This window comes from Lissotriton vulgaris, chromosome 2_1, assembly GCF_964263255.1.
Source record: "Lissotriton vulgaris chromosome 2_1, aLisVul1.2, whole genome shotgun sequence".
In the NCBI taxonomy this organism is placed as follows: domain Eukaryota; kingdom Metazoa; phylum Chordata; class Amphibia; order Caudata; family Salamandridae; genus Lissotriton; species Lissotriton vulgaris.
This window is the reverse complement of record NC_141687.1, coordinates 1,732,364,661-1,732,379,546: the sequence shown is the minus strand read 5'-3', so window position 1 is coordinate 1,732,379,546 and position 14,886 is coordinate 1,732,364,661. Positions and strand designations below refer to the sequence as shown.

The 14,886-nt window shown below is 43.4% G+C and overlaps 1 protein-coding gene across 1 annotated transcript in view; it reads left to right on the top strand.

Annotated features, from left to right (window-relative positions):
* Positions 1-1,659: 1,659 nt before the first annotated feature.
* LOC147733205 (uncharacterized) overlaps positions 1,660-14,886 on the top strand; it is a 618,178-nt gene continuing 604,951 nt past the window's right edge. Inside the window, exon 1 of the mRNA XM_086957739.1 lies at positions 1,660-1,709. Within this exon, the coding sequence (XP_086813865.1) occupies positions 1,667-1,709 (43 nt within the window). The 5' untranslated portion in view covers positions 1,660-1,666. The remainder of the gene's footprint in view (positions 1,710-14,886) is intronic.

Genomic DNA, 14,886 nt, shown 5'->3' with positions numbered 1-14,886 from the left:
TGGGAGACAAATCTCACCTTCCAGAGCATGATTATCTTCTGCTAGTCCTCTGCAGCATCAGTCAGGCCAAGGAGCTGCAAGGCTGTGGATCAGACTCTGCCTGTCGGGCGGACTGCAGGGGAGTCGGTCCTCTCTCCAATGAACACTGTAGGAAACATTTCAAAGTGCTTGCAGGCTACCCAATGGTTTGGTAGTTCTCCTGCCAGTCAGTGAACACAATATGGATTGGTAGGTTTTCAGGGGGCAACTCTAAGGTGTATAGGGTGTATAGATTAATAAATCCAGCACTGGCATCAGCGCAGGTTTATCAAAATGGGGTGTTTGGTACTAAATACCATGGGCACAGTCAAGCCAAAATGACGCGTAACCAGTCCATGTACTCAGTATAGCTTCCCTGTGCGCTTGTGGTATCTAAGGGTAAACTTAGATGTCTCAGGGACACATCTACTGATGCAGATATGGCCACAGATGGTTTTAGTGCACCCTGCCTTAGGGCTGGTAGACCTCCTGTATGGGGGACTTACCTGTAACACATGCAGTGCTGGGTAGGCATGGCACAGAGGGATACTTGCCATGTCAACTCTTAATTTTTCTCTGCATCAAGTCACACAGTTGTAATGACAGTTTGAAAGAGCTTGGTGAGGGGTCCCTTAGGGTGGCACCATTTCTGCTGCAGTTCTTAGGAACCCTCATTTGTTCCAATGCCTAGGTACCAGGTGTACCACTTAGTGATCCCAATTTTGGAACAATGGTTCAATTTTAGGGTACAGCACTGGTAATGATGACCTGGTTAGCAGGAACTTAGCAAAAAGTGGGAGGGGCACCATGTCAAAAGGGGCACTTTCCTACAAATGACATAGCGACGCAACTGTAATAACTCATTACAGGTTAGTTCTAAAGAAACAATGCCTGCTGCCAGAGCCAGCAGCTGAGGCGAAAGACAAGTCATGTCACCAAGCATAATTAAGCAGAGCCCTAAGGAACAGAAAGTAGATATTAATGGCAATATGTTTATTTTTGCACTCCTCAGGTAACTATACAAAAGTTAGATTTTTTCTGTATGTTTCTACACAATCTGAGATACTGCACCTTTTAAAAAACTGACTTGTAACCAACCAATTCTAATATTATTTTCATTTTGCAAATCATATATAAAAGCTTTCTTAATGTGTTTAATTTTGCACTAAAGATGATCTTTTTATTCTTTATGTTTACAAATATCCACTCTCTTTCATAGGAAAGAGTTAAACACCAAGGATTTAAGTGACTTGTGATAAAAGTGATGGTGTGACCATGAAAAATAAGGAATAACGTACCCCCTACTGTATAATATAAGGCCATAGCAAATCACCTTAGAGTTTCATAACCTTATAAAGGAACCTCTTTACTCTTTCATCCTGGTTCTTTTATATGGTTATAAAACTCATTGGTGACTTGCAACATCCTTACAATGCATGGCAGGGGTACTTTAACCCTTACATAGCTGTAGTCACAATCATTAGTTCTAATAAAGAAATAGCAATGTGTTTGTCAATTTAATATACTTATTTTGGTTTCCCTTCTTCTTTTTCAAGATAAATTGTCATTCTCCTATATGATATAGTTTTTCATTCTCCATGTTATTTTTTCCCTTTTCCATTCAGATTTCGTTATGGCCTCATCAAGCATGAATATGATGTCACCCTTATCGACCATGCCAGTAATAAGATGTAAGTTAGACGAATCATTGATTATATTATTTGTGTTTTCGTGGGGTATGTGCTTTATAAGTTTAAAGTGAAAGAGGTAGATAACGTAAACTGTATGAAAAATGGGAGTGATGGAAGGCGCTGGGAGGGTTACCTCAATATGGTTGGAAATGTTTTCCCCAAAGCACCGAAAACAAATAATCACTGCGGTGCCGTTTTTTTACATCAGCTTGCTAGGAGGTGCTTCGCCTTTTTCATCAGCCCTGCTGCCAATGCAAAGTATGATTAAAGGGTGAGAGGCATAGTTAATGATAATTTTTGGTTCTGGGTTGTTTGAGCCAGAGGATGTAATAAGCTGTGTAAAGATGGGTGCTCAGACATCGGGCATGTGAAGATTTATTTATTAAGGGAAATAAGAAGTATAACAATTTCTAAATAGCACTGCAATTGTGAAATCACAAGATTTTAGGGGGATATATTGTTAATCTGTAGTGAATCAGATTTCAAGGCATCTTACTTAATGTGATGCACAGACACAATAAATTAAATTCACTAGATGGAAACATGCAAGGTATCTAAAGTAGAAAAAATTACCAATGCGATTGAATTTTGAAAAGTCTAGGATTAAAGATTGAATATCACTGCAGTAAAGATTTCCAAATTTGGGTTTCAATTAGGGTGACAGAATCTGCAATGTTTTTCTATTGCAAACGGTCAGTATTTCTTAACAATAATTCAATTATTAGCCTAATTTGGAGGTTTCCCGTGAGTTTTCACATAAAAATTATGATTTTATATCCCTTTTAAATTTGTTTTCATGAAAAAAGTTTGCCAACAACCATTCAGTTTCAAAGCCACGAGGAAAATTATTTTAAAATGAACTGTGGATATGGAGAGTATAGCTCTAAAGATGTCAGTGCCAACTAGAACTCGGAATTACATTTTGTCAGTTTGAAGTGAATAACTATGGAAGTAATTTCAATGTAGGAAAAGCAGGAAATTACATATAGTAAGTTTAAGTCAATAAGGGGGATCTGTATGAAACTTTCCTCACATTATAACATCTCCAGCATGTCCATTTCAGAGGGACTTAGGTTTGTCCTGAAGAAGTAAAATTTATGATTGTGTAAAGTGAGCTCAAACATCAAGCAAAGGTCGCATAATGCAATATGTTCTGTACACTTAGCCAATGTGGCTTGGTAGATTCACTAGCTATTGTATGATTTTGATGGGTATGGAAAGTGTGCCAGCGCTTTCAAAGTCAAAGTCAAATTTTTTTTATTTGTTTCGGTACTCTTTTGAGGACCACAAATTTGAATAAAATATACACTTATTTATGCATACAATTTAATACATTTTCAATGAAATTTTTAAAAACTTATAAATTTTATAGCAAACAAATTCATTAGGTGGCATTTTGCATAAAAGTAGAAAATCTTTTGCATTGACAATCCTACATGACCGATAGATGGGCTCTAGACACGTTAACCTTGCATTTACAACTTTGTTGTTTGGGCATATAAATAAAAGGTGCTCAAGATTCTGTTTGCCCCCCTGACAAAGAGTACATAACGAAGAACTCTCTAAACTCCAGGAAGAGGTAAAGGTTAGAACGGGTAGTATACCCAAACGCAACATCATAATTGCACGCCTTGCGCCGTGTGTGAGAGAATAGTCTAGATACGGCTGTTCTTGCTTATATTCCTGAGAGTCAGCATAAGTTTTATACGCAGATAGTTTGGTACAATGTAAATGATCAAGCTCATAACTCAATTTGGGGGTAAAACTTTTTAGGAAAAGTTTGAGTTGTGCAGGTGTCCACAATGACAAAATTTCTAAGCGGACTTTTGCTAACTGAAATGCCTCTCTCATATTTCTGGAAAAGATTAGATGAGTGGAATCTTTATCAAATGTCTCGATTTTTAGCAGACGTCGTAAAGTACCTTCTTTAGAGTGAAGAAGGTTGTAGGCCCACCTGATGATACTTGCTACGGCAGTAGCATATGCGCTGGTGATAGAACATTCCAGTCTTAGCGCCTGTACTGGTGTAGAAGTAGAGACTTTCAGTAATTTTTTTAGTGTTTTACCTTCTTTTAAGTCCATATAGGACCATTGTTTTAAAGGAATATATTCAGAGGCATATGACAGAACCGGGGGAATCTTAGCTCTATAGACTTTTATTAATGTAGAAAGATGCCTGTTTCCAGTGGCAGAGTACAGGCGTGACATTGCCCCAGCGTGTAAATCACATTTCCTTTTTAAATGATTAATTTGTTTAATGTTACTCATGTTGTATGAGAAAATTCTACCTAAATAGGTATATTCCTCTACCTGCTCTAACCTCTCTCCACCCAGCTTCCATTGGTACCTCACACCTTTTTTCTTTTTCGAAAATGCCACCACTTTAGTTTTGTTTATATTCGGGATTAGAAAATTTTCCTTAGAGTAGTTGTGTAAAATATCTAAAAGGCTTTGAAGTCCAAAAGGCGTTAAGTCAAACATGACTATATCGTCCGCATATAACAGGGCATGTATGCGCTGAGTGGCGATCTTCGGAGGCATGCATAACCCTTGTTGTAATTGAGATGGTAAGTCACTTAAGTACAGGGAGAATAAAATCGGAGCTAAAAGACACCCTTGTTTTAAGCCATTTGATGTCCGTATTATCTTAGACAAGCCCTTGTCGCTCCCCATTTGAACACGGCACCAAGTGTTACTGTGGAGATTCACTATTACTTGTAATAGTAGTTCAGGGATACCCATCCTTCTTAGTTTTTTCCAGAGGGTCGGTCTATCCACTCGATCAAAGGCGGTGGAGTAATCGATGAACGCTGCGTATATGGGTTGTGATTTCCCTGTTACATATTTATCTAGGATTGTCTGAAAGATTGCTATATTATCTGTGACTGAGTGATTGGGTCGGAATCCAGCCTGAAACATGGGAATTAGACCCAACATAAATGCCCAAGATTTCAATCTGTCCAATACTTCTGCTGCGAAGATCTTCCCTGCAGCGTCCATCAGCGCTATTTGTCTGTAGTTTCCTGCAATGTTTCTATTTCCTTTTTTGTATATCGGGATAATTATGCTTCCCTTCCAGGAGTTCAGTATTTTTCCAGAGTAAAAAATGTAATTGAACAGTGGCGAGAGCGTCAGACCCCACTGATTAGGGTCGACTTGGTAGACCTTAATGGGGATCTGGTCAGGGCCGGATGCACCCGTACTTCTTGCCTTTCTAATATTCATGGCAATAGAAACTGCCGAGGTCTTGGTGATTTTAGTATCTTTAATTTCCATATCTCGATCAACAGCCTCTCTTACCATTGTAGTTAAATTAGGTTTGTATAAATCGTTCAGGTAGGTGTCCCAGTCCTCCTCTGAAACAGGGGTTGCTTCCAACTTCTTTTTAGTTCCAGTCATTTTCGCAATCAGGGACCAGTATTTGCGCTGATTACATTGCTTGACTGCTAGTTGGATATCAATCCAGTTGGAGTCCTGGACCAGTTTTTTCTGTTTAGTTTTTTCTCTTCGTATTTGGTTCTTTAATCTATTAATTTCCGCTTTATTTACTGAAGAGAAGCTCAGATACTGGGCTCGGATCAATCTATTAAGCTTTTTCACGGTAGGTTGATTCCAGTTTTTATTCCTACTGGTGCATTTACTTTTCACTGGTCTATCCTGTTGTAATTTGCTTTCTAGAGCGTGCTTAAGTTTGTAAATTATATTTTCAAAGTTCATTATGAGGTCATCTGAGTGAATGGCAGTCAACAATTGGGTATGAAAAATTAGAGTTTTTAGATAATCCAAGTTTTCTGTACACCAGTAAATCCGACGCTGGGCTATATTGACTTCCATTTTAGGTTTATAGAATATTGACTGGTTCATAAAGGTAGTCTGTGCCGTCCAGAGAGTTGTTAAGTATAAGAGTGCGTGATCACTACCTTCATTAAAATTTATTGAGAGTTGAGTGATTTGTTCCTTTTCTTCAGTCCCACAGATAAAATAATCGAGAGTAGAGGGAGTTCCATTTCCCTGCCTAGTATATGATGCCGGTTTATCTCCTTTAATATTACCGTTTAGTATTGTCCCGTTTATACTAGGAAGGAATGATAGTAGTGAGCATCCTCTCTTATCTGATTTAGCTCCTTTAGGGAGTTGTGGGAGAGACATTTCCAAAGATTCCTCTTTAAATAGTAGTGCCAGCGCTTTCATGTAATGAAGGCAAAGGCAGATGCAACATTAGTTCCTCACAATTACTTTATGATATAATTGTTGTACTTGGTCAGGAGGCCCTAGGTTGAAGGAAGGTTGAAGGCTGGTTCTTTCTGAACAAATGACTTTTAAAGATTATTTGTTCCAACTTACTTTTATTCAGCATTAATGTCTTTATTGTTGTTACATAATAAGTGCATGCCTAATAATAGATTGAAGCCCTCATTATGGGTATAATTCCAAATATAAGTGATCTAAAAAAGTATTTTATCAAATATAAGTAATAGAATCTCACTGATTTTAATGTTTTTACTAGTTTATCAGCCTTGCACAGCTCCTCAGACTGGGAATAAAAATTGAAAGGCTATGTCCAAAAAGAAAAGTAACAGAAAAGGAGTCTTAACCTTTTAGGACTTTCCTGAATGCCTTAAAGTTCTCACAGTGTATATTGAGCCTCAATCATGTCTACGCAGTACCCACTAACCAGACACTTAAAAGCCAATTTCAAAATTAAGCAAGCAAAATATCTTTAGCCAATACCAATTCTAGGATGACTCGTTATGTAACTGAGATTGTACTGGACACCACTTCCTTTTGCCTAGGTCCCACATTGCTTTGAAATGTCTTCGATCCTTTTAACCGAAATGATTTGCCCTTCTTTCCTGTATTTTGGACTTGCTACATTCTCTGCCAGTGGGGACTACACTAGGGGTGGGCGTAGTTCAAGAAGTAGCGCTACGCGAAGCTACGCGAAGTGCACTTCGCACTTCGTGAGCTACGTGTAGCACTACGAGAACTGCGTAGTAGCATGTTCGCACTGTGCAAGATGTCTTTTTCAATGATTGCACAGTGCGGACAAGCATCTGACACTCGAGCTGCAGCTTTCTCAAAGCGGACTGGTAGTTTCTCATCGCGAGCTGTCACGAGCATGCGCGATCACTCGCAATGAGAAACCTGACCTCCCCAGGTTGAGAATCTCACTGGGAGGCTTATTTTCCATGCTCGCGATCGGCAACTTGATGTTGCTGATCGCGAACAAGGCAAAAGTCTAGCGAGGATGTAATTTTGCTTGCTCGCGGTCGCCAACTTGACGTTGAGGACTGCGAGCAAGCAAAAAATGACTGCTGCACTACGCTACGCTACACATGTCCGCACTGTGCTACGTGCAGTTCGCATTGTGCGAAGTTGTTCAAACTACACACACAGTCTAGTCTTATAGTAAAACTCACACAAAACTTTGCTTCACATTAGAGTAGATGGGAGTTTTTTTAGCTCATGGTTATTTGAATCATCCAATTGTGTTATCTGCAGTACTTCTGAGATTCCTTAGGCATAGCAAGTCGAATCAAATGACTGTCTCAACAGTTTCTGGGACCCAGACACCAAATTTCAACATTTCTTTCAAAACATTGCTGATTAAAATAAAATAAAGTTTTATCACGATCATTGGAGAATACATGGAATGCCAGTCCCTTTTGATGCAGTTAGAGCATCAATGAACATTCATAATGAGTCTTCATAAAACTTAGGGGAATATTCACAAGGATTTATCTCCAAATTATCCCCACTTTGACGCATCAAAAGTGGTGATAGAATTAACACCCCATTCACAAGCTGGTACAAACTGCAGGCAACACCAGCATTTCTGCGATAACTGCCCCCAAATCGTTCTCCACAGTGGACACCACCAACTAACACTAATGAGTAGACGTTCCCGTGCAAAAACACACAAGAAAACCACAACACCACATTCATAACGAACTGCCAGATCTGCAAAGCAAAGCAAAAACAGGGGATAACCCGCTGTAGCACCCGGGATTTTACACATACCTTATGCTGGTGTTAAGCAGGACGACTACCTGCAGCATGGAAGAGAACCCAGCCAGGAGCCTTTTAATACGCAGGTATTCTAGATGGAATGTGTCTGCCTAAGCTAGCACCACTAAAATGACAGTATTTTTGGTTAAAACAAATGGTCAGACTTCAAGGAAGCTGATTGCCGAAGTCACCATACTGCCAGTCTCACAGTGACACCTGGCTTCCAGCAGGGGCAGTGTTCAGCAGGGAGCTAAAAGTAGTGATGATGGGACTTCTCAGCTGATAACTGGCCATTCACAACGTATCGCCGGCTAACGCAGGATTTTAATTCACCATCGCGATGATTAGTACGTGGGTTTTGACACCCCTTCCCTGTTACTATCGCCATGTACTGCAGGCTTGAAAATAGCCCGTTAACATGGCAATATTAATCAGTTTTAGGCAGCGTTAATTTTTCCGGCGATGACTGACGATGGCGATAGTTATCGCCCGTCTTTGTGAATATACCCCTTAGTATTAATCAATATGCATTCAAGCCCAAAGAACCTCCTATTAAAAATTAGTATTAACTTGAAAGTGGCTAGTGTCTTTTCTGAGTAATCCTTGGCTTTGTATAGTTTTATAGAACTGCCATAGAAGACAGACTGGAACTGGAAAGTAGTAGAAATGAGAAAACTGAGCAGGGACAGTTGACCTTTCGCTATTTACCTTGCACCATCTGTTTTCAATCAAGGTTCAGAAGAATGCTGGGATTCTAGGAGAGTCCTAACACTTAGTCATATAGTTCCTAGACATGATACATTGCATACGCCTTTCTCTTGTCTTCCTTTTGGAGAGGATTTCACATTAAAGGATTGGGTTAAAGCATGAACTACCTTTGTTAACACTAACTTCTTCCTCTGAAGGATGCCATTTGATTGACACTGATTGACATGCTTGGGATACTCACTTTAAACCTGATTGAGCCCAAGCATGTCTTAACCTATTACCAAGGAGACTATCCTCATATTTTTGCTACAGAATATTTGAAGCCATTGTCCAGTATGATGTCGAGTTCAGGCTCCTCAGAAAGTACAGCCCTGCAGATGAATTTATTGTCACCTTCATGCCAGAATTGAGAAACGTTGATGAAGATACCACATTGTCTTCTATGCAATCTAGATGGGGAAGGGACCGTCACTAGGCATGACCTGCAGTGCTGTTCTTCAGTTTTATTTACTTCATTATCTTCCAAGTGGTCTATGAGTTTAGTGCTGACTGGGTGATATCATTCTTGTACACATAGAAAAGAGAGAGCGACTGTGGCCTTTCTGTTGACAGGCAGGCAACAGCAATATGAAAAACATGACTTTCAGGGTAGCAGAAATAGACAACTTCATCATGCATTTCAGCTTTGTGGCCAATAAAATAGCTAAGAAGCAATGAATTATGGACATAATAAACTGTTTCGGACACTGGGAGAAAGTCTAGCTCCTCCCCTCAAACACTTCATCTGGAAAATGGAGCTCTTCTGTCGGTGAGAAGATGGTCCTAAAAATGCTAAAGGAATCCCCTTATTTATTATAAAATGCATTTCTTTCCGGTAATCGAGGTAGGTATTAATCTGAACACAAAATGCTAACGCCAGTCCATGTTCCTTCTACAGAATCATGTTAATACAACAAACCTTGTTCTTGGAAAAAGATTGAGTGTTAATTTAAATAAGCAGCCCACAAACCAAAAAATAAGACAAAAGCTAAACCTCTGTAGGGGTTCCAATATAAAAACAACAGTTGATGGACAGAATGCAGAACAATGTCATACATTCACCCCAGTACAGAGATCTGGGCCTAAATCCATCGTTTTTTTGCACTCCACACCACCCCAGTTCAGACATGGCCATATGCAAATCAGCCTTGACCCTGTGCCTCATGGGAACAGTCCAGCCCGAACTGCAAGCAATGTCTTTCCTGGACCGGAATCAAGCATCCTAGGACCGGTTTCTGGCTTTCTGCCGTCTTCAGCCAGGATAGCTTGACTGGATTCAAGCAAGCCGGGCTGAAGACGGCTGAAATGCCAGAATCCGGTCCTCGGAAGCTTGTTTCCGGTCCAGGGAAGGCATGGCTTGGCAGTTAGGGCTGTACTGTTCCCATGAGGCACAGGGTCCGTCCCTCACCACCCCCTTTTGTACCGCTTTGTTCACCATAAGTTGGCAGGGTTTGCTCAGAAATGAGTCCCTTGCTCACTTTGCCACTGGATTCAAGCAAGCCGGGCTGAAGGCGGCTGAAATGCAAGAAACCGATCCTCAGAAGCTTCTTTCCGGTCCAGGGAAGGCATGGCTTGGCAGTTCGGGCTGGACTGCTCCCATGAGGGACAGGGTCAGACTGATTTGCATATGGCCATGTCTGGACTGGGGTGGCAGAGTGGGCTAAAGAACGGTGATGGATTAAACCCAGATCTGTTGACTGGGTGTGAGTGTTTGATTGGTTCGGATGCTTCGTCCATCACCACCCCCTTTTGGACCGGGGTTCCAATATATACACACCACTTTGCCAAATATGCATAATTGCAAGATGAGGTGTTTATTGAGGTGGGACATCTGTTAATCTTGGTGCCATAGAAAGGGCGCCATGGGCCTTAATGCAAACAAGCACATTTTAAACCCCACCCTCTCGTTTTGCAGTAAACGAAAATAGCCACTAATTGTGGTGAAGTGGACCCCTCAGAAGCCTGAGCCCCGGTGCTACTGCAACTGTTCCACAATTGACAGCTACATCCCTAGTTAGGTTTCCGTGGGGTCTGTGCGCTGTGTCTTTGAACAACTGAAATCCCGTTTGGCAGTCTGTGTTTACTAATTTTTCACGATTACTGGGGAACCATGATGAACTATCACACCACTTTGAGTGTCAGATGATGCTTATTTCAAAACTCAAGTTTTATTAGGTGTGCACATGTTGCACCTTGATCACCATCACGACAAGTAAAACCGGATTCCGGGTACAATGTGTGTGTATAGAATCTTCACAAATGTCTTTTGGCATTGTTTGTTTACTACAGATACATTTTGCAGGATCCAGAAATCATGGCAAGGCGGATTTTTCTAAATTGCGATGTTGTTCCCGTACCACTATCCATGACAGTGCGGGGAGGGTTTACCTCTATAAAAATACTATTGGGTTGTGGCCAAGATGTCGAACGAGTGAGATGCATCTCTCCAACCCGTGCAGCCGGGCCCACACGCCTTAGCCACTGTATAGCTGGAACTGAGGGTATGATTTGAATTGCAGCTAACCCAGCACCCCATTGGACACTTCCAGGTGGGGATTCGGGGTGTACTTACCCCAAAATGCAGCAATGGGACTCGACATCCTGGATCCTCGACCTCCAGTTGCTCATCCCCCAGAGGGCATCGAGACCTCAACGAGATGAGCTGGCTCAAGTGTAGAGTCCCCTGCCTTGATCAGGTATTTGCTGTAGTGGTACCCTGTGTAACGGTGCCCCACTGACCATGGGACTATCTGCAGGGGCCTGACTGATGTCGGGGACCTGATGGCCTCAAAGCCCTTTCGGGAGCAGCCAGCGCTGGACCCTGGATCGGTGGGCCGGTGCTGAAGGCTCGATTGCTGCTGGGTCCATCCTCCCTCACTCTCCTTCGAAAGACTTACAAGCGAGCCTCGGCGGCCTAGATTGAACGGCGTTGAGGTGCGGCCTGCCCAATAAGACAGCTGGGCTGCGATTACAGCCGGAGATTACTGTCCCCACCTTCCTGTGCCTTCGGACCCCTTCGCCTCAGCGATCGGGGGTTGCAGCAGATTGCTACCTTTGACCTCATCCACAAGGGGATAGTTAATTGCTGTACAAGTCGATATGGACCCCTTCACCTTCGCAGATTGTTAGAAATGGGATCTCTGGTTGGCTAAGGCTTGCGCCAAAGCCAGGCAGAGACCACCACTCTAGTCAGGACAAGGGAGTTAGACGCCAAAGATAACCCTGCTCACCCCTTTTGTAGCTTGGCACGAGCAGTCAGGCTTATCCCGGAGGCAATGTGTAAAGTGTTTGCACAACACCCACACAGCAGCAACACATTAGGCACACCACAAAAGCAACCTGTAGGAGAGTAGGGTCTGCTATCCTATGGTCACCCCAAATTATGCTTTTTGCTTCACTGGTTTTCGACTTACTGAGGCTGTGGGCCTGCTATTCAGACCCCCAGCCTGCTGTTCTCTCTCTAAATTTGAAATACATGTGCTATAGGTACATACCACAATTGGAAAATGGACTCCTTGTCAGCCCCTGTACCATGCACTATAGGTGCTCAGGGCATAGGTGCTACCAAGGCCTACCAGGGGCTGAAGCATAGCTTTTGCCACCCCTGGCTGGTTCTTAAATTGACACAACTGGCTGATCACTCAGCTGGGGCAAGTGGGTGTAATCACCCCTTGCTTAGATATAGTATACCTATATCTAAACCTATATCTGGACACATATAAACCTGTGAGTCACTCCTATGGAAGGCCTTATCAATCCTGGAGGCAGAGTGCGTGGTTTTATGTGAGATGGAGCTCTGGCATGAGCTGAGCCTGTCTGCAGCTGTCGGGAACAACTCCCTAAGCTGATCCGGGATAATGCCATACCATATACTCTTAAGTGCCTTATAATCCTCGCGGTTATATAGCAACTTTGGTTTGGCTTTATCAAAACATGTCGTGTAAGGTGTCATACGAATTGGAATACTACCCCCTCACCAGTTCTGGCGACGGGGGTAGCATTCCACCCTTCTAGAGGGAGAAGACATGTTACTTTACTGAAATGCGGTTGATTTAAAATGAGCCTCAGATCCACAAAATGGATGCCTCTGCCACAGACACGGGTCTGGCCACCTGCTGCTGACCGAAACTCAGCAAATGGTGGCCTGGACAAAGGGTTTCCTGTCGCAGGGCGGTGTCAAACCACCCCAGACAGGAGATGGTGGATTGTAGCAGGGAGGTTTCAAAGAAACCAGACACTGCCTGGGGAGCACAAGGCTGCCCCTTGCATAATCCGGCCAAACCGGTTCTGGGGCACACCAGTCCCAGTCCCAGCGCGGCCTGGATCAAAGGAAAGGGGTGTAACCACCCCCTTCCTGGGTCCCACCCGTAGGAGGGGACCTAGCAGGATGTCCAGCCCACCAGATTCGAATAAGAGTGGGAGCAGTGCCAATGCAACTCAGATCATCCTGAAGAAACATAAGAAACTAATTCTGGACCCTTCGACATCCTACTCAACGTAGAAGACTGAAGAATCTCCCTTGTGGTCAAGGAGTGACCACCCTGTGCAAACAGGTACCAACCAGCACCTCGACCCTTGCTTTGTGGCAGTTCCCGCCGGAACTCAAGCAACAGAGATCGACGAGATCAAGCTTGCCTGCCTTCTCCCAGCCCGGTCCACAGTCCCTGCAGAGCTGAGACCCGTGGAGGAGACTGGAAGCGTGGGGCACGCCATCTTGAAAAGGCCATGAGACACTGACCGTGCAGCCCACGAGTGACCCTCGAAGCTGTACACCGGGGTTTGAGAAGCCCCAACCCTGAGCTACACTTGCACCAAAGCTACCCCCTCCACACTCGACGAGTGCTGCGTGGGGCCCTTCTGCTTGTGTTGGCTTGATGCGTTGGCCCGGTCACTTGCCAGCTGGCTTGTGGCCCCTGTGCCGACGAAAACTTGAACACAACTTGCTTTTCTGGTTGCTCCAGATCTGCACCAGCTCCTGAGAAAAGGAGCCCCCACTCTGACCCTCCTGGTCTGAGTGAGAAGCAATCTCCCGGTTCCGCGTGGATTGCTTTTGCCAAGTGCTGTTTGCTGCAATCTTGAAGCCGACGGTGCTGACGGCGAGAGCCTGCGTTAGACAGATCGTGACCTGCTCCTGGACATCGCAGATGCCCCAGAGCCCACGTGACAGCGGAGAGAAGCCTCTCAACAACCATCTGATTGCGCCCGACATTGCCTGGTTCCGTCCTGGTTCCACCCTGGTCACTGCTGAGTGACCCAGACTCTGTTCCCTCTGCTTTCAGATTCATCTCGACTTCGATCCACCCTTGGATCACACCGGACACTTCTGCTTCCCATCGCCTGCAGCTTCTCCAGCTCCAAGCACCAAGAACCTGCGTGTCAAAACCCGACGCCATTTCGACCCTGTGCACCCACTTCCTGTGGGTGAGGTAACATTGCAACGCCGGTGTCCCAACACTGGTACACACATCTAGGGTCTGTGTCTTAAGTTTTGTTCCTCTAGGTTCAGCGGAAGTATCTTTAAACTAACTTTGTGTAACTTTTACGCACCATTGACATTGCATTGGTGCAAGCCGCACTTTACGTGCTGCACCCGAATCCCGCGGGCTTTTCCCGACTTCAGCATTGCTAGTCCTGACTGCTCCCAGCGATTCTCTAGGCCCTAGGCCGAACCACTGTTCGATTGGTATCTCTTATACCACTTTTTCAGTATATGGTTTGAGTGGCCACCCACCCTCATCCATAATTGTGCAACTTTATATGTTATACTGTGCTTTTGATTTAACGCTTGTGCCCCTTTGCTCATAAAGAGTACTGGGGATTAATTTAGAAATAAACACATATATTTTTATAATATATACTTGTGTGGTGTCCTTTCATTTGGTATTACAGGATTGTATGTGGTAAAACAGCTCGCTTAACACGACCTCTTCAGTTAAGCCTTTAAGGCTGCTTAGTCCATGCTACCCCTAGGATAGCTTGTCTACAAGGCTGACTTACAACCAGACACCATAAGGGATTGCTTGGACTGATACAAGGTGGTTCCAGAATTGGAAACACCACATATCAGGCCAACTTCTCACACAACCCCACACAAGGTTATATATAAAAATAGTCTTTGTATTATAATAAACACATCAGATCATAATCACACAATGTACACTGTGCCAACTGGCACTAGGCAGTATTTACAGGGGACTATTAACACATGACAGGGCCAATGGGGCCACTGTCAAAACCATCACAAATCACCAATTGTAAATGTAACACAAATAGTAAATGTAGAGCACAACCAGTAACTACTGGTGAAATACTGAACTGAGACCTAGATCCTGTAACATAAAAAATATAAGAGGCTCAAATCATGTCAGGCATATCACCTTAGCATGGACCACATGAATCTCCTTAGCATAGACCACCTCAG